General features: G+C 36.2%; 1 protein-coding gene across 1 annotated transcript; it reads right to left on the bottom strand.

Annotated features, from left to right (window-relative positions):
* Positions 1-4,265: 4,265 nt before the first annotated feature.
* CXCL6 (C-X-C motif chemokine ligand 6) lies at positions 4,266-5,857 on the bottom strand. The gene is made up of 4 exons (XM_007998873.3): positions 5,652-5,857; positions 5,404-5,536; positions 5,214-5,297; positions 4,266-4,877 (listed from the first exon to the last, which is right to left on the bottom strand). The coding sequence occupies exons 1-4, from the start codon at positions 5,758-5,760 to the stop codon at positions 4,832-4,834; spliced, it is 372 nt and encodes a 123-aa protein (XP_007997064.3). The 5' UTR covers positions 5,761-5,857; the 3' UTR covers positions 4,266-4,831.
* Between the last annotated feature and the right edge of the window lie 13,188 nt (positions 5,858-19,045).

The following is a 19,045-nucleotide window of genomic DNA, read 5'->3' as shown; positions in this document are numbered from 1 at the left end:
AAAAAATAAGGATGCTTAAACTACTAAGTTCTCAGTTTTCTCGTTTGTAAAGGGGAGTTTGAACTAGCAGTCTTGGGAAACAAATTATTAATAATATTTACCAGGAATCTACTTTGTTCCAGGGTAGTGCCTGTGAGACAGATATTATACTGATTTTACAGATGAGGAAGCTGGGGAAGATAGATGTGAAACAAACTGTCAACCTCACATAGCTGGAAATACACAAAACTAGATTTGAAATCCAATTGCTCTAATTTTGTACTGCACCACAAAATATAAAGAAGTATAATTAGCTTCTCTTGCTGGAAATAAGTCAACTAGTTTTCTCTTTAACCCTAGAGTTAGATTAAAAACAAACACCATAAATTTATGTGTTAGAGAAACGTCTCTACTAAAAATACAGAAAATTAGCCAGGCCTGGTGATGAGCGCCTGTATACCCAGCTACTTGGGAGGCTGAGGCAGGAGAATGGCGTGAACCCGGGAGGCGGAGCTTGCAGTGAGCGGAGACCGCATCACTGCACTCCAGCGTAGGCGAAAGAGCGAGACTCCAACTGAAAAAAAACAAAACAAAACAAAACAAAACAAAACAAAAAAAACAGTGGATTTTCCAGAGAAGAGTCCTTGCAATTTATCTATGTTCAGGAACAGGACTTTGAAATTTGTAGAAACAAAATTATACACCTAAACTCTAGATCTTTCTGCGTTCTTATCTCACTCCACATATTTGATGTATGAACAATCCTTCTTAGGAATATAATGTTAATTTTGCTGACTCAGGATGAACCAGGACTGTCAGCCAAAATCCAAATCATGGTACATTCTCCTCCTCTTCCTTGATTTAGTCAGGGAGGCAACTAGAAATCCCCAAGTGCTCCTTTCATCTGGTAAATTTCTCATTTTGTGACATACAGGAAGGTATTTTGAAGTTATATACAACATGAGAGTTATGCACAGCAATTATTTTGCTTAAGCAAGAATTAAAACTATGATAGAAAAATAAAGCCACTAGTCATATTTTATCATAGATCTTGTCATACCTTCAGGAATTGAAGGATTATGTGAATGCGTCACACATAGAGGCAAACAGGAAAGTCTGGTATAATGAAAGACATTAATTATACATTGAAAATTGTCTGAATTGGAGCAGTAACAGAGTAGATTTTAGCTGAGCATTTGTTCAATATCAAGTGATTTTACATAAGATAGAGTTTCAGACAGATAACAGAGTGAAAATAGTATTTAGGGGTTAGTATGAAGAAACTAGAAGACATATCCCTAGGATATTTAGATTAGATTAAATTTCCCGAAATATATTAGTCCTTGAGTTTGCTAGTAGCAAGATCAACTAGGAATGGTCGGAAGAGTGAAGAGTAGCTGTCAGTTAGTTTCTTAGATTACTCTTCTGTAATATACTGTAATCTATTTTCTGTATAGAGTGACCATTTGTAGAATGGGACTGACAACTAGGATTGCAAGGATATTAGAAACCATGTTTCATTCTATTTCTATGAACAAACTAAACTTACAAGTCTTGTTTCAAAAAAAAAAAAAAAATCAGAGCTTGATGATTTAAAAAAAAAAAAAAAAAAAAGGAACCATTGAGATCAGCCTGACCAACATGGTGAAACTACATCTCCACTAAAAATACAAAAAATTAACTAGGCATGGTGACACTTGCCTGTAGTCCCAGCTACACGGGAGGCTGAGGCAGGAGAATCACTTGAACCTGGGAGGCGGAGGTTGCAGTGAGCCAAGACTGCGTCACAGAACCCCAGCCTGGGCGACGGTGAGACTCGGTCTCAAAAAAAAAAACCACTAACCAGTAATGTTTATTTCTTTATGAATCTTATATTTCACCTGTACAAAGGGCATTTAGTATTCTTTAATCTTTTATAATCAAGCATTTTTCAGTAAGTATTTTGGAGTTAATATGACATAGCAGGGATTGTTTTAAACACTGAAATTTAGAGGTCATTTTTGTAATTTGGTTTGCTTTCTAGGGTTTCCCCAGAATTACTGTATCATTCATAAGTTCAAAAAAAAATACCATTTGAGAGAGCAAAAAGAGACCACAGAAGTTTAATGCATTTTAAAAAATTAGAGATATTTTGTACTTTTTTATTGTTGAAAAAATGTTTAGAAAGCCCATCTCTGAATCTACTTTTTAAGTTTTTTCATATCTTTGTGTCTCTTTCTTTCGTTCTCTCTGTTATTTAAATATATCAATATATAATAATTAAAAATATTAATCTAATTTATATTTTATATATAAAATATATAAATTTTTATATTTTTAAAATATATTTTATATATAAAGAGAGAGATAAAACATACAGGAAAGCCTAGGTTAGATATACTAAAGTGTACAAGTACATGCCAATATAAGCATATATAATACATTAATTCAGCCACAGGGTGAATGTGTGTATACACATACTAATTTGGTTAGTCTTCTCCTTTTCATTTTCTTGGTTTTCCTAAGAACAGGTATTTTATATGAAAAGACACTTTTAATACTAGAGAGACAGAGAGACTTGTTTAACAAAATCACTCATTTGTTTAAATATACACTATGTGCTAGGCATTGTACGAGTAACTGAGATAAAGATGATAAACATTGTCCCTGCTCTCATGGAACTTACAGTGAAGCTACAATAGACAGACTCTAAACAAATGACCACATGCATATACTATCTATAAACTCTAAAGTCACCTTCATGAGAAAATGTTATGAATAAAATGTACGGAGTGCTGTGAGAGTATAGAAAAGGGATCTTAATCTGGGAGGAGTAAGAGTTACAAAGATTGCCTCAAGAAAATGATAGGTAAACTACCCCCAAAGGAAGGAAAGATGAGAGGTAGCCAAGTGAAAATGAGGGGTGGGTGGATTACCCATGCTAAAGCCCTGTTGGATTACTTGTTGACAAGAAGGAGAAAAGAGGGTAAACAAATTACAATTTAATCAAAATTTACCATGAGCCAGATTATTGATTTTAGTATAATATCTGACAACATGAGGGTCAGGATAACTTATTAATTCATTAAGTCATTCTATGCCCCACACATTTGGAATGCAGAGTTGAATGAAATATGGTTGATGTTCTAGGAAAGCTCTGATACAGTTAGATGAAGAAACCTATAAACAAATAAAAGCAATAGAATATATTTGTTATAATTCAGATGTCTAGAAGATGCTATGAGAATACCAAGATGCAAACCACAAGCTTTGTTGAGTATGCCAAGGAAAATTCACGAAGGAGATATTGCTTGAACTGAGTTCTGAAGGATGAATCAACCTCCTCTTCTATGCAGGAAAACGTAAGGGCTTTCCAGGTAGAGGCCCTAGTAAATACAAAGTCATGAGCCTGGGGAAAGAACATGTCCAGTTAGGGAACTGAACGCCTGACCATAGTGAATGTGAGGCACAGGGAAGTTGAAATACTGACGATCCGGAGTGAGATGAGACAGAACATCGTTCATTGTGTTTAGCAACTTTTATTTCATGTCTAGGAAACAGGGAGTTATTTAAGAATTTAGATAGGGAAATCTTATCCTATTTGTGTTTTCTGAAGACCCCAGAAGCTATTGGTGCTGTGAAGGAGTAACTGGAAGGGGGCTGAGCATGGAGAAAAGTTGAACCAATGCAATGGTATTGGGGAATGAGGGCCCTCTCTGCCAGCCAGAGATGAGCAGAGGTAGTATTTTGAATAATGTAGAATTAAAGGTAAATAGTAAAAGTAGAAGGAGGAGAAACAACATGAGTGGTTTAGAAATCTTTTATTGTTTCTCCAAATGACAGTACAACTACCAAAAACCAACGTGACACACTGTAAAAAATGAAAGTGCAATTTTAATATACTGAATGGTCAAAACCTTTAAAAGATCCACAATAGACATCTAAAAATCTTAGCAATGCTATATATTTTTGGAAGACTAAATGACGAATTTATATTCAAATTGTTCAAATTTGTTTTCAAAACTTTCAGAGCACAGATCATTGTTAATTTTGCTTTTATTTAAAAAACCAAGAGAATACATTTCTATGTAAATTAGCAATCAGGAATTTACCTGTTTTGGGGCTTCTTCATCTATCTAAAGTGTACATTTAGTGACCAGAATTATAGTCATCCTATAGTGAATAAATAGCATACAAAATCAAAGTTTAATAAGTAAATCATGACATTATGCCATACTAAGAAGACATCAAATGTCTAAAATTACAGGAAGAGAATATGTTAGCCCTTACAGAACTTAAATTTTTAGAAATTCTGAATAAGGAAATATATTCTGCACAGATAACGGTATGACACACTCAGCGTTCTAATACAATACAACTTAAATAGCATCCTAGGGTAAAGAGTAACATATTCCCCAGGAAACAGAGCTAAAATATTTCCTATTTTATGAAAAGAGTGAGTGAGGACAACAGGATACCTCCCTCAGCCACATACTAATAAAACATTATTTCCATATGAAATCCACAGCCTTTTCGGTAAGACTTTAAGGAATATGATAGAAATACAATAGTTATCTTCAATTCAGTATTCATTGAAAAACTAGTAACCAGTGATTCTTTGCTTACAATATGGTCAGTTGCCAAAGAGTTCAACAACTTATCAGGTAAAATAACAGTAAATAGCAGAAATACTATGCTAAACACTTCATTAGCTGAGCTGTAAACTTCAGGGACAAGCGTAGGCTTCCCCCACACTCTTCAAAATAGGGAATCCATGTAGAAAACGGACTGTTGGAAAAAACCAACCCTTTCTTCTTATCCTCACTGGGTCCAGGGATCTCCAGAAAACTGCTCCGCTGAAGAATGTGCAATTTTATGATGTATGGTCCTTTCTCTTACTCAGTTTTTCTTGTTTTCCACTGTTGAGAAAAGAGTTTTATTAGTATGACCAATTCCCACACTCCTGTCTACTACATTTGGTTTTCAAAAGTGTTTGGTGGGGAAAAAAATCAGTAAAAGCAAAGAGCCCACAAAAAATAGATGTCAGTAATGAGCTCTGTGTCATTGTTCAGGCATGTAAGATTGGTGATAAAGGTCTCCCCAGAACATTCCAGAAAAAAAAGTTTCCCTATTCTTCTTAACAACCTTATAATTCTAAGCATGCTCTAAATCCTACAGAGAGAATAAGGACATTGTGAAGTATATGCTTTCCAGAGAAGATATTAAAACACCACAAAGCTCAAAGGGACAAATACCTGTCCAATATTTTCTGGATGCTTTTCTTTACAAAAGGGGCTTCCGGGTCCAGACAAACTTGCTTTCCATTCTTCAGGGAGGCTCTGAAGTAAAGAAAAAGAGCATGCAATCATGAGCCACAAAGGTTGACGATCCAGGCTGGAGGACTTGCCTAAGTCACAGTGAACACAGCAACACAGGAGAACTTACATCACTTCCACCTTGGAGCACTGCGGACCTACGGGGAACACCTGCAGTTTACCGATCATTTTGGGGTTTACTCTCGGCGTAAAGTGTAAACAAGTGCAACGCAGCTCTGTCAGCACAGCAGAGACGGGACCAGCTGGGAAAGAAAGAAAGACATTTTTATAGGGCAGGTTGCTGCAAGAGTTTCCTGGAATGCAGCGGCCCGCAAAGGCTGGGATGCACCGCTGTGCCGGAGTGCCAGGCGCTCTCACCGCTGACGAGGGGCCCCGGTGGCGTCAGCAGCAGCAGCAGCGCTAGCAGCGCGCACAAGGGGCCCGAAGGACCCGGGACACTGGCCGCGCGGCTGGACTGGAGGCTCATAGTTGTCAAGAGAGCTCTGTGAAAGGTCGCGGGTTCCTGAGTTGAGTGGAGGCGCGGAGATTGGAGGATACAGAGCACTTTGGTTTCCTCGTGCCTTCTGCACTCCTTTTATCTGCATTCACCCCTCCCCACTGGCAGGAAACTCAGGCTTTGGGATGCTGGGGAAATTCCCTGAACTCAGGGGGCAGTGTGGAAAGAAGGGGTTGGTAGAGGGGGGCCGGAGGATGGGAACTGGTGGGGTGGGTGGCTGGGAGGAGCTGCCTGCGGCCCTAACCGGGGGGACATTGTAGCCCCGCCCCGCGGTGGAGAGAGGTGTGGCTCCAGCCAGTAGAGAGCAGCGATTCAGCAGGGCCTCATCCCCTGGGTCTGAGGGGGTTAGGGAGGCTGGCTTCTCTGAGGCAGACAGCTGTCTGGGAGATGCTCCTCCTCTCCAATTAGAGAGAAAAGTTGGAACCAAAGTAGCGGGAGCTTTGACTTGAGAAAAATTTCTGAAAGTCAATCCTTTCTAATTATTATTACTATTATTGTTATTATTATTCAGGAAATGTTATTCATTATTATTGCCCTAAACTGAAAGTCCTTCCTCTTCTTGCAGGCAGGTCATTTTAGGTTTCTTGAATGACTTTTCGATTCTCTGGATTTCAGCCAGCTTTAGAAGCCAAGATAACGTGACTAAAGAGGCTCTATCCCTACCTGAAGTCAGTTGCCTGAATTGGCCCCAAAGTGAAATCCGTTTAATAGAAATTGTATACTTGTAGCTTAGCAAGTATATGTGTGTTGAGGCAGTTTGCTAAACAAAAATATCTCCAAAAATCACCCAGCAAATTGCCATGGAAGATACCTTGCTGTTGGCAGTTGCTATGCTATTGAATTGAAAGAGGTTTTGGTCTTCTTGGGGGTGAGGTGTAGTATGGTGAGCATAGACTAAAGCTTGCCAGGGAGCCCGGGCCTGCCCCAGCTCTGGTCCCACCCCCAGGTGTGTATTTGACACCATTTGGAGACGCGTTGGGAGGCTGATGAGTTTGAGGGGCTCATGTGAAAGCCTCTTCTAGAGATTTACATCAATTTGGCAGCATAATAGCACCCAGTCTGTTTTCCCCAAACAACTTCATGGGGGGAGGAATTCTCCCCACAGGCTTCTGGAACCACCTAGTTTCATGATTACTGGTGACCAAGGCTGCTTCCGCAGACCTGCTCTAGTCCCCAGTGAGCCCTGCACTGCCGCCTGAAATTGAAGGGTGAAGTAGCTTCCAGCTTCTCCCTCTCTCCTTTGTTATCTGTGGAGGAGTTAAAATACTGAAGGTTTAAGGGTCTTCTACTGTCTTGCTCCATGGCAGGCATGAGTATGGCACTGGAATGGCACATAGACTTTCTTTTACAGAAGTCTAACTACATTCTTTTCTGGCTGGTTCTGAAGAACATTGTCCTCAGGGCAGGCCAGCAAAGGTAATCAGTAAACATGATGGCGTTGAGAAACCAGTCATGACACACAACTCTTTTGCTTGTTCCTTGTGGCACTGGGGAATTTTATTAGCTTCCTCTCCTGTAACCTCCATTGGTGAGCAAGAAAGAGGTGTCATAGACCTTTACAATTTTTATTCTGGAAGGAAACAAGAAATTCACTGGCTGAGGAAGCCTGGGTGGTTTGGCCCTCACTTTGTGGGAAACTAAATGAGAAGTCCTCACAGCTTCCTGACATCATCAGCATCATACCTGACTCAGCAAATGGAATTCTTCATCTTTCTGGGGAGTGGTGATCTGTAGAAAACAGCCTGCAGATTTAGTATATTGACATTTTAAAGATTAGAGTGTATCTAAAGACAAAAGATAAGTCTTGCTGAAATGGCTAAGACAAAACTTCAAAAATGTGACTAAGATCCTAGGCAATTACAACTTAACCACAGGGAATAAACCACAGTATAAGGCTTTGTTTAAAAAAAAAAAAAAGTTTGGTGATGACATAGGTTATTGACTTTTAAACTCTCTCTCCTTGTCTGTATGTGGGTTAGTTCTGAATAAGCTGTTTTAACCATAAATGAACATATGAATTTGTTTTTGGCACCAAATGGTAAAATCAGAGAGGAATCATGAGGCAAGATTGCCAGTTCCTCCTGGTGGTCTTGTAAGTGTACATGCCTCACCTGCTTTGAGCTCTGAATCAATTCACAAAGGATTATTTATAGAATGTAAGAAGAAAACATATTTCTGCAGTCGATAAGCAAGTAATACAAAGTCCCCAATAGAAGTGGGTTGTTGGGTTACCTAACCTAATCAGGAAGCAATGTGTCACTTAACCTGGCTTCCCATGAAAATCAGCCTGGGTCATTGTCCATGTCTGGCTCCTATCTAGGCATTCTCTGATCTAGGAGGGAGCATGAATGACGCAAAGATCCCCTGAGGTTAAGGTGGAGAGCACGAAGAACTATGACAGACATAGGACTTTAAAAGTCATTGCCCCCTTTTCACTAGTTTAAAGGAAAACCATTTGTCTTACCTGTACTGTGTCCAGCTGGTAGAGAAAAGCTCTGTGTTAGTTTTGTTTCCAACAATAAGGGAACAATTCATCCAATGCCATTTGCATCCTGATGGCCTGAATATTTTACTGCCTGTCAAAATTAATCATATTTTAGTCATTGTACCACAAAGTAATATAATATGAATGAAAATATTCCAAAGAGTTTGTGGCTTTCAAAACACTTTTATGCTCATTATTTCTTGAACTTCACATTTATTCTTTGAGGCTGATAAAAAAATATATATATATCTTTCCCAGAGAATGAGTTAAGTAGTAGAAAATCCAGAATTGGCAGTTAAACACCAGAGAACCTACCCCAGTGATTTCTAATGGTTTCCAGATTACAAACCACTTTCTTCACAGTTGCTGGCAAGCACCTCTCAGTGGCTTTTCACAATCCGGGTAACCACTTTATTATATTTCCCAGCAACCACATTCTAAGCTATTGAGAACCTCAGTCCATTCACTCCTATATTTGGGACCACAGTAATATCAAGGGTCCAAGAGACTTCCAACATATTCAACCTGAAACCCCTTTCTATATCCCTCACTTTCTTCAGGGCAAATTCAAAGTCCTGTATTTGAAAAGGCTTATTCTGACAAAGCCAGAATAGAGTATTCCTTGCACCTTTGCTCTTTGAACATCTAGTGTACTTAAAATAACCACTGCATGAGGCAGAGTTTAATTACTCCTTAATTTTACTTTTATCTCCTTTGCGTCAACTATAACCTCCTTAAAATCAGTGATGATGTCTTACAATTCTCACACAACCTCACATAATTTCTTAGTTCAAAAGCAAACAGTCTGTGAGTACTTGATGATGGATAATGATAACAACTTTTTAATTTTACAGTGTTCTTTACCTTACATTACAAGAAGATCTTAAAGAGAAAAGAATGAGGCTGTTTACTGCCATTAACTCCTCTATTTTTTTAAACTTTACAATTTTGAATTGGCTGCCTCCTATGTGGAAAATTATTTCTGGGTTATTCTTAGGGAAACTTAGAATGATATCAATGATATTTTCTGTCTTTGAATTCGAACTATTCAAAAGAATGTTCAGAATCTAGCAAGGCACTTGATATTAAAAGAAAAATATATATACAACTAATGTATCAACCAAATTACATAGTTTCTGTGACATAGAGATTGTTGGAGATAAATGGCAATGGAAAAATCTGATTACATTATATTGCATTGAATGTTAACGGTTTGTGTATGTCATTCTAAATTGATTTTTTCAAACAAACTAGAGAAGCCTTTAATTATATGATTTAGTATTTGGCTTAGGTTAGGCGTTTTCAAATGTTCTAAGATTTTATTTTTTATATTCACCATTCTTTGTATTACCTTTAAGAAATGCTATATATTTGTAATAATTAAGGATGTGGACACGTTATTATCAGGTTAAACGTATCAAATGTATCAGTACAAGGAAGGCAATAAGAGTTTAAGTGGAGGATAGAGTTACTTGCATGTATGCAAAGAAAAAGGAAAAAACACCAGTAACTCTTGAGTTTACTTTGCAGTATGAAGGCAGTCTGTCTCTTTCTAAATTGAGCTGGTAGTCCAATGAAGAAGTAGCATCATCTCGGTAATAACTTTGCTCCAGGGTTGCTTCACCTTTGTTTTGAAATGCCAGGAATATTTTTCTTCCTTTTGCCAATGATCTAATTTTCCTTGCTGCTCATTTCAGATTATATATGTTTGAGGACTAAATCGGTGAACCTTGACTTAGTCCGTATTGAGCTAGATTTCAAGTAATCAGAGCTGGGCTTCTCTTTCCTAAGTCCAGTGTGGATGGGGCAGCTAGTTATCTGTTGTCCAACTGTGCAAACGTTAGAAAAGTTTTTGTTGACAACAAGAGTTGTTACCTAGGATAAAAAAGATAAGAATTAAAGTTTTAAGTGTTTCTAAAAGCCTTAAATTTTTCAGAAACAGGAAGTCTTCATTACTTTCTCCAAAAATTTCTTCTGGGTTAAGCAAAGATATATATATATATATATATATATATATATATATATATATATAAAACTTTGTATTTATATATATTTATATATGTATATTTGTACATATATTTATATATATATTTATTATACTTTAAGTTCTAGGGTACATGTGCACAACGTGCAGGTTTGTTACATATGTATACATGTGCCATGTTGGTGTGTTGCACCCATTAACTCGTCATTTACATTAGGTATATCTCCTAATGCTATCCCCCCCAACCCCCAGCCCACAACAGACACATGCACACGTATGTTTACTGTGGCACTATTCACAATAGCAAAGACTTGGAACCAACCCAAATGTCTATCAGTGATAGATTGGATTAAGAAATTGTGGACATATACACCAAGGAATACTATGCAGCCATAAAAATGGACGAGTTCATGTCCTTTGTAGGGACATGGATGAAGCTGGAAACCATCATTCTCAGCAAACTATCGCAAGGACAGAAAACCAAACATCGCATGTTCTCACTCATAGGTAGGAATTGAACAATGAGATCACTTGGACACAGGAAGGGGAACATTTTTTTTTTAATGTTAGATATTTTAAATAAGTTTGAGAAAGCATTTCTATACTACAAAAGTCCTTTATGTAAATTAGATTTCGAGTTTCTGTGCTAAATAATGCTTGTTTGAGAATAATTTCTGATCACCATTACCTTCACAAGTTGTATTTTTCAGCAGATATTGTCCTTTGTATTACTTCATAATATATTTAATTCTCATTTAATATATAGTAGAACCTCAACATTGCCGTTTTAATAGGAACAATTGTAATGTATTTGTATATGTGTGATTTTTGTACTTCCTAGACATTCAAACCGTCTTTTTCCTTCCTTGTCACTGCTCAAAAAAATAGCTAAGATGTAACTTTTGACAAGTATCCAAGACAATGTTTATAAACTTAAAGGACAAACACAGGCACACCACCACTACCACCAGCGCCATCACCACATTGACAAAACAAAGATCAAAAGAGAAAAATAAGAAAAATATGTATCTTAGAGTTGATTTTTTGCCACTCATTCATTCAATCTGATTATGAATTTCCAGTGAATAACAATTTCATGCATATTTTAAATGTTGTTTTTCAGTATAAGAATTGGGAATTAGGAAATTGCTCACATTGACATAAAAGGTGTTGCAATGCCAAGCCAAAAGTCACAAAATCCTAGAAATTCTGGCTAATGTTGGACTATGAGTTTCTTACTAGCCTTTTGGGATTTTAAAGCATGACTTCCTCTGAAGAGTAAATTGACCAAATTGCTTTAACAAAATGTTTTGCTTTGAATCATTTTGATTTCCAAAAAATGTAGTATTAGTAAATCAGACTGGAAGTTATTTTCTTTGGAACACAATAGATTTCTGACATTAGAAACAGTTTTGACTTTTTTTCTCTAATTTGAATTTGAGACCAGACTGATGAATGCTATGACCAGGGATTATGTCATAGAACAGGAAAATATAGTGGTGGCTCATGTATTAGAAATAGACCACAATGTTGCTATGCACAAGATCGTTCTTTGTAGTAAATGAAAGTTGTGGAATTTTTATACTGAACTATATCCAGTCAGCTTTCTGTGATGGTTTGAAAAAAATTGCTTAAATTCAGGCATATACAGATTAAAAATCAAAGAATGGAAAGAAAAACACCATGCAACCAGTACCACATGAAGTTTAGAGGGGCGTTATAAATATTCAGCAAAATAGACTGCAAGAAAATCAGTATTATCAGAGATACATAAGCACATTTCCTAATGATAAAAGGTCAATTAATAGAAAAGTTATAAATTCGTATATGCTTACTAAATAAGCTTTAAATTACATGAAACAAATTCTAATTACATTAGAATTTACAACAGGTTTATCTTCAATCACAGTTAGAAATTTTAATACCACTAAGTAACTGATAGAAGTAGACAAAATTATCAGTTAATCTACAAATGATTTGAATAACACTTGACCTACCTAAAAAAGAACATGATAATTATTTCTAGTCTCAGTATTTCAACTCTATTTTATGCTAATGGTTATAGGCAGTGAAGTAAGTTTTAAAAAAGAAATAAAGACATACAAATGAAAAAGGAAGAAATAAAACTGTCCTTATTTGCAGATAAAATTATCATTAATACAGGAAACTAAAAATAAATTATAATATATCCTGAACCACTAAGTGAATTTAGTAAATTTAAAAGAAACAAAGATAATATGTAATACTCTATTTTTATTTCTATGTTATACCAGCAAAATATTTGAAAATAGAATTTTTAAAATACCATTTACCATAGCATCAGAATTATAAAACACTTAAGAATAAGTTGAACAAAAGATGAACAAGAATTATATACTGTATATCACAAGACTGCAAAAAAAGATAAAAACATCTAACTAAATAACAAAGTATCAATATAATGTTTACAAGTTAGAAAACTCAAAATTGCTAAGCTGATAATTCTCCCCAAGTCAATATGTACATTCGATGCAATGTTAAATAAAAATCCCATTAAGCTGTTTTTGAGAAATTGATACATTGCTTATACCATTTATATGAATAAGCAAAGACTTATAATAGCTCAGACAATTGTGAAAACGAAGAACAAAGAGAAACCACACTATCTGATTTCAAGGCATAATACAAAACACATTAATAAGAACACTTGGAGTAAGGAGAGGCAGACAGACCCATGAAACCAATTAAGTACAGGAATAGATACAGATATGTCATCAGTTGAATTTTCATAATGGTTCCTAGGAAATTCAATGGACAGTAATATTTTGAAAGGAAATTATTTTTTTCTAAGCAGTAAGTCTCAACAGTGGGCTCAAAATATTCAATAAGCCATGCTGTAAATAGTTGTCAAAAGAGTTTTACCATTTCATACTCCCACCCACAAAGGAAATGTGCCCTGACTACTCCATATCCTCATCATCGCTCTTTTTAAAATTGTAGCTACTGGTAGGCATTTAGTAGTATCCTGTTAGGCTTTTAATTATTATTTCACGATTACTAATGATGCTGAACACCTTTCAAGATGCTTGTTTGCCATTTGTAAATCTCCCCTTGTAAAGTGTATTTTCAATTCTTTTGCTCATTGAGAATGCACACGGTTATGTAAGAATTTTGATGGAGATGTACAAAGAAATTAATGTTGCCTTTATGCCTGTGAACACAAAATCTATTCTGCAGCCCATGGATCAAAAAGTAATTTTGACATTCAAATAGTATTATTTAAGAAATACATTTTGTAAGACTGCAGCTGTCAGAGATAGTGATTCCTTTGATGGATCTGGGCAAAATAAATTGAAAAATTTTTGGTAAGGATTTATCATTCTAAATACTGTTACCATTTGTGATTCATAGAAGGAAGTCAAAATGTCAACATTAACAAGAGTTTGGAAGAAGTTGATTTCATCCTTCATGGATAGCTTTGAGAAGTTCAATACTTCAATGGAGGAAATAACTGCAGATGTGGTGGAAATAGTTAGAAGTGAAGCCTAAAGATGTGACTGAATGCTACAATCTCATCGTAAAACTTGAACAAATGAGGAATTACTTCTTATGGATGAGCAAAGAAAGTGGTCTCTTGAAATGGAATCTACTCCTGGTGAAAATGCTGTGATGATTGTTGAAATGATAACAAAGGATATAGAGTATTACATCATAAATTTTGTTGATAAAGCAACATCAGGAATTGAGAGGATTGACTCCAGTTTTGGAAGAGGTTCTACTATGGATAAAATGCTGCCCAACAGCATCACATGCTATAGAGGAATCTTTTGTGAAAAGCAGGGTTGATCAGTGCCACAAATCTCATTGCTGACTTCTTTAAAGAAATTGCCACAGTCACCTTAACCATCAGCAGCCACCTCCCTGATCAGTCAGCAGCCATCAACATTGACGCGCGACCCTCCACCAGCAAAAATATTATGACTTAGTGAAGGCTCAAATAATTGTTAGCAGTTTTTAGCAATAAAGTATTTTAAAGTTAAGGTATTCATATTTTTTAGACATAATGCCATGGCACACTTAACAGACTACATTATCATGTAAACACAACTTTTATATGCACAGGGAAACTAAAAAATTTTGTGACTCACTTTATTTTGATACTCATTTTCTTGCAGTGGTCTGGAACCAAACCCACAATATATCTGCGATATTCCTGTAAATAAGTAGGGCCTTGAAAAACGGATTGTCCATGTGTCATATTTTGGAAAAAAAAGTTGAGCAAGATTTAAAGAAATAGACAGTTATGATTACTTCTTCATCCTCAATGGGTGACATGCTGAATGCTGCTAAGGGTAGATATTCAATGGTGGCAACAAGAAAGCATTATAATTTTAGTGCTCCTTTGAATGGAAGTGGATTATTTGCTAGTTTTAGGTTAGGTGCTATGTGGCACTGTGGGAGTAACAAGTTGATAGAATATGCTGACTCTGCTCCTGTGGGTAAGCAGGAGGAAAACACATTAGTTAGTGTTTCAAAATATGATCCTGTTATGTAAGCCTGTCCCAAAATTACAATAGCTGATTCCTACAATCCATCAACTTTGATTCCAGTATTGACAACGTGTTTCACGAAGTTTAGTTAAATCATTTTTTTGTTTTATATTCAATTGGCAGTCTCACATTTGCATTTGATGTCTTCTGCCATTTTGGGCCAATCAATTAATCAATCAGTCAGTCTAACCTGGACTCACATTAGTTTTCTGGGGCAAAATTAATTCTGGTTTATCTGTATAAGATTTCGGTTTTTTCCTGGAATAACTCAGTTTTTACCCTTCCGAAGTGCTTTTCTATTGCTCTCTCCTATCGTCTGTTATGGTTCAGATTCTTTCACTGTGAGTTTCTGTAAGAACATTCTTTAATGAAAAAGTTCTGCATGCTTTTTGCCATATGATTTATAGTACAGTATGAAGTTACTGTTAGTAGAACTGCCAACTCCCTGTTCCTCCAACTGTCTTTTGCTAGACTCTGGTAAAGGCACAGGTAAGAGAGGAAGTCATTAGTTCATACTTGCAGACTGCTGGGGACATGTTCTCTCAGATAACATATGTGGTTACTTTCCTTAGCACAAGAAATTCTGGCATTTTGAAACATGAAATGTTACATTTTTTAAAATCTATATACTCTCATTCTTCTTATCCTGACATAAGAAATTTTCAAAGTCTCAAAATTGATACTAGGATGTAAACTAAAAAAATCTGCAGAATCAACCAATGTCAACCCAGGATCTTTAATCAAGTAGGCACCAAAAGCTTAAATCACATGCCTCCTTGTACCTTGCCTACGAACTATAAGAAGTTAAAAGGACTCTGTCTAATTGAAAAGCAAATTCTGAAATAAGAGACTCAGAGTAGCTAAAACAATCTTTAAAAAGGAGTAATTTAAAAGACTCATACTTCTCAATTTCAAAATTACTACATAGCTACAACAATCAAGGCTGTGTAGTACTGGCATATGGTAGACAATATATACCAATGCAAGAGAATTGAGAGTCCAGAAATAAAACCATAAATTTTTGATCAGTTGGTGTTCAACAAGGGTACCAAGATAAATAAATGGGAGAAAGAACAGTCTTTTAAATAAACAATGCTTGACAACCGTATATCAATATACAAAAGAGTGAAGTTGGACCACTACTTCACACCATACACAAAATGGGACTCAAAATACATCAGCAACCTAAATGTAAGTGCTAAAACTATAATAGTCTTAGGAAAAAAGATAGGCTTCGATCTTTGTGATCTTGTATTGGGTAATTATTTCTTAGATATGACACCAACAACCAAATATAAAACAAAATGGACTTCATTAAAATTTCAAAAAGTTGTGTATCAAAGGACATTAACAAGAAAGTGAAAAGACAGCCCATGAAATGGGAGATAATATTTTCAAATTATATACATGGTAAACACCTCGTATCCAGAATGTATAAAGAACTCTTACAGTGCAGTAACACAAAGACAAATAACCCTATTAAAATTGGGGAAAGTATTAAAAATATACATCTCTTCAAAGAAAATATACAGATGACCAAGAAGTATGTGAAAAAATGTTCAACATCAATATTAACTAATGTATTCTTCATTGTGCTTAAGGAAATACAAATCAAAACCACAACGAGATAACATAAAGTATTTCAAGGATGTGGAAAAATTAGAACCCTCATACATTTCTGGTGGAAATGTAAATAATGCAGCAGTTTTGGGAAACAGTTAACAATCGCTTAAAATATTAAACATAGAGCTTCTATATGACCCAGCAATTTCACTTTTAGAAATACAACAAAGAGAATTGAAAATATATGTCAATACTAAAATCTATTTATGAAAACTCATAGCAACATTATTTGTAATAGCCAAAAAGTAGGAATGACCAAATGTCCACAACTGATAAATGGATAAGCAGAATGTGGTATAAGAGTTCTTTATATTATTACAATGGAATATTATCCGCATAAAAGTACTGATTTATGTTACAACATGGATGAGACTTATGCTAATTTCATTAAGCACAAAGAAAACATTATGTAAAGTAAAAGAAGCTAGATACAAAAAGCTATGTTTTGGATGACTCCACTTATATAAAATGTTCTGAATAGGCAAATCAATAGGACAGAAAAACTAGTGGTTGCCAGGGGTTTGGCAAGGGAGGAATGGGAAGTGACTGCTAATGGGCATGGGTTTGGGGGATGCTTGTAATATTCTGGAATTAGATAATAGTGATGATTACACAACTTTGTGAACATTTTTTTTTTAACACTAAAGAGAACACTTTAAAAGGGTGAATTTTACAGCATGTGAGTGTAATCTCCATGAAAAAATAATTCCTGGGTGCTGTCTCAGGACCACTACCAAATTAGGATGAGAGAGTGAGGTTGCTAGGAATCTGTATTTTAACAGGTTCTCTAGGAGATTTTTCTTTTGCACACTAATGTTTGCAAAGCATTTCTTTAAAGCATTAAAAAAGTCTGTCTGACAAATGCTTAGAATGTTCTTTCTGGCCTGTTTTTCTCATCAAGCCTTCAGAATATACTTCTGCAGTGCTTCATAAGTCTATAATATAATAATAATAATGATAGTAATAGTAAGTATACCATATCTGTTGTTACGGTTTGTCCCTGTGTCCCCACCCAAATCTCATCTCGAATAGTAATCTCCACATGTGGAGGGAGGGACCTGGTGGGAGGTGATTGAATAATGGGGTTAGGAGGGTTGCTGGGATGGGGGTGGTTTCCCCCATGCTGTTCTTGTGATAGTGAGCAAGTTCTCAGAAGAGCTGATGATTTTAAGTGTGGCACTTCTCTCTCTGTTTCTCTCTCCCCACTACTGCTATGTAAGATGTGCCTTGCTTCCCCTTTGCCTTCTGCCACAATTTTAAGTTTCCTGAGGGCTTCTAGCCATAGAGAACTGTGAATTAATTAGACTTCTTTTCTTTATAAATTACCCAGTTTGGGGCAATCCTTTATAGCAGTGTTAAAATGGATTAATATATGTGTCAAGCAAATTTTTAAGAAGTCATAGAGTCATCCAGATCACAGCACCTCATGCCTCCCAATTTCTTTCTGCTGATTCAATGCCACATAAATTATTTTATTTTATTTTGTCTTGGTCAGCTCTTCTGTTCCCTTCAGCACAAATCTGAACCTTCCCTGGTCTAGTCTTTTCAATTTCTCTCTCTCTCTCTCTCTCTCTCTCTCTCTCTCTCTCTCTCTCTCTCTCTCTCTCTCTCTCTCCCCCTCCCTCTCTCCCTCCTTCCCTCCCTCTCCTTTCTCCGTCTTCTTCTGCTTCTCTATGTCTCTCTTTATCATTGTCTGGTAGAAACTTTCTCAATTCATTTCTCCCTTCCTTGTAGAAAGACTCTTCATTTGCACCTAGCTTTCTCTATTTTCATTTTATTCATTCAAATACTCCATTTCTATTTACTGAGAACCTTCATTGTGCTAAGTGCTCAAGATACATGAAGAACAGAGCAGTACAGGATCTTGTCCTCATGGAACTATTCTCATTTTTTAGTGGGAGAGATAAAAATAAAACAAGCAAAGAAACAATATAGAGACTATGGTAGATGCTATGAGTCACAGTAACTTCACCACTTGATCAAAAAGATCATGGGCTGGGAATGCTTACCTTAGAACAATGGTCACTAAGAAGGTGAAATTTTAAGCTAAGACCGGAAGAATAGAAATGACACACACCTGCAGTGAGCATAGAAATGAGGGTTCCAGGCAGAACACACAGCAGGACAAAAGTCACAAGAAGAACAAATGCGCTATGTTTTCATAACTAAGAGTAGCAGCTGATGGCTGGAACTTAGAAAGAGGGAGAACGACATGAGTGAGATCACAGAGGTCAGCAGGAACATGGTCATGCAGAAATTTCTAGGCCAAGATGTAGAGTTTATAACTTATTTTATTTGCAGTAGAAAGCAATTCAAGGATGTTTTGTTACAAGAAAGTATGATCTGTTTTGTTTTGTTCTGTTTCGTTTTGTTTTTTAAATCTGACTTCTGTGTGGAAATGTAGTAGTGTCAACTTTGGATTAAGAAACTCAAGTTAGGCTGGGCATGGTGTCTCATGCCTGTAATCCCAGCACTTGAGGAAGCCGAGGTGGGCTGATCACCTGAGGTCAGGAGTTTAAGACCACCCTGGTCAACATGGCAAAACCTCGTCTCTACTAAAAATATAAAAATTAGCCGAGCATGGTGGCATGTGCCTGTAATCCCAGCTACTTAGGAGGCTGAGACAGGAGAATC

The sequence above is a fragment of the Chlorocebus sabaeus genome, chromosome 7 (genome assembly GCF_047675955.1).
Source record: "Chlorocebus sabaeus isolate Y175 chromosome 7, mChlSab1.0.hap1, whole genome shotgun sequence".
NCBI classification, from domain to species: Eukaryota; Metazoa; Chordata; class Mammalia; order Primates; family Cercopithecidae; genus Chlorocebus; species Chlorocebus sabaeus.
Note: the sequence above shows the minus strand (reverse complement) of the source record. Positions and strands in the feature narration are given on the sequence as shown.

Coding starts and splice junctions, on each gene's coding strand:
- CXCL6 (XM_007998873.3), bottom strand. CDS start 5,760: ATGAGCCTCCAGTCCAGCCGCGCGGCCAGTGTCCCGGGTCCTTCGGGC. Junction 5,537..5,651: donor ACCGGGGCCCCTCGTCAGCG/GTGAGAGCGCCT, acceptor TTTCTTTCCCAG/CTGGTCCCGTCTCTGCTGTG. Junction 5,298..5,403: donor TGCTCCAAGGTGGAAGTGAT/GTAAGTTCTCCT, acceptor TCTTTACTTCAG/AGCCTCCCTGAAGAATGGAA.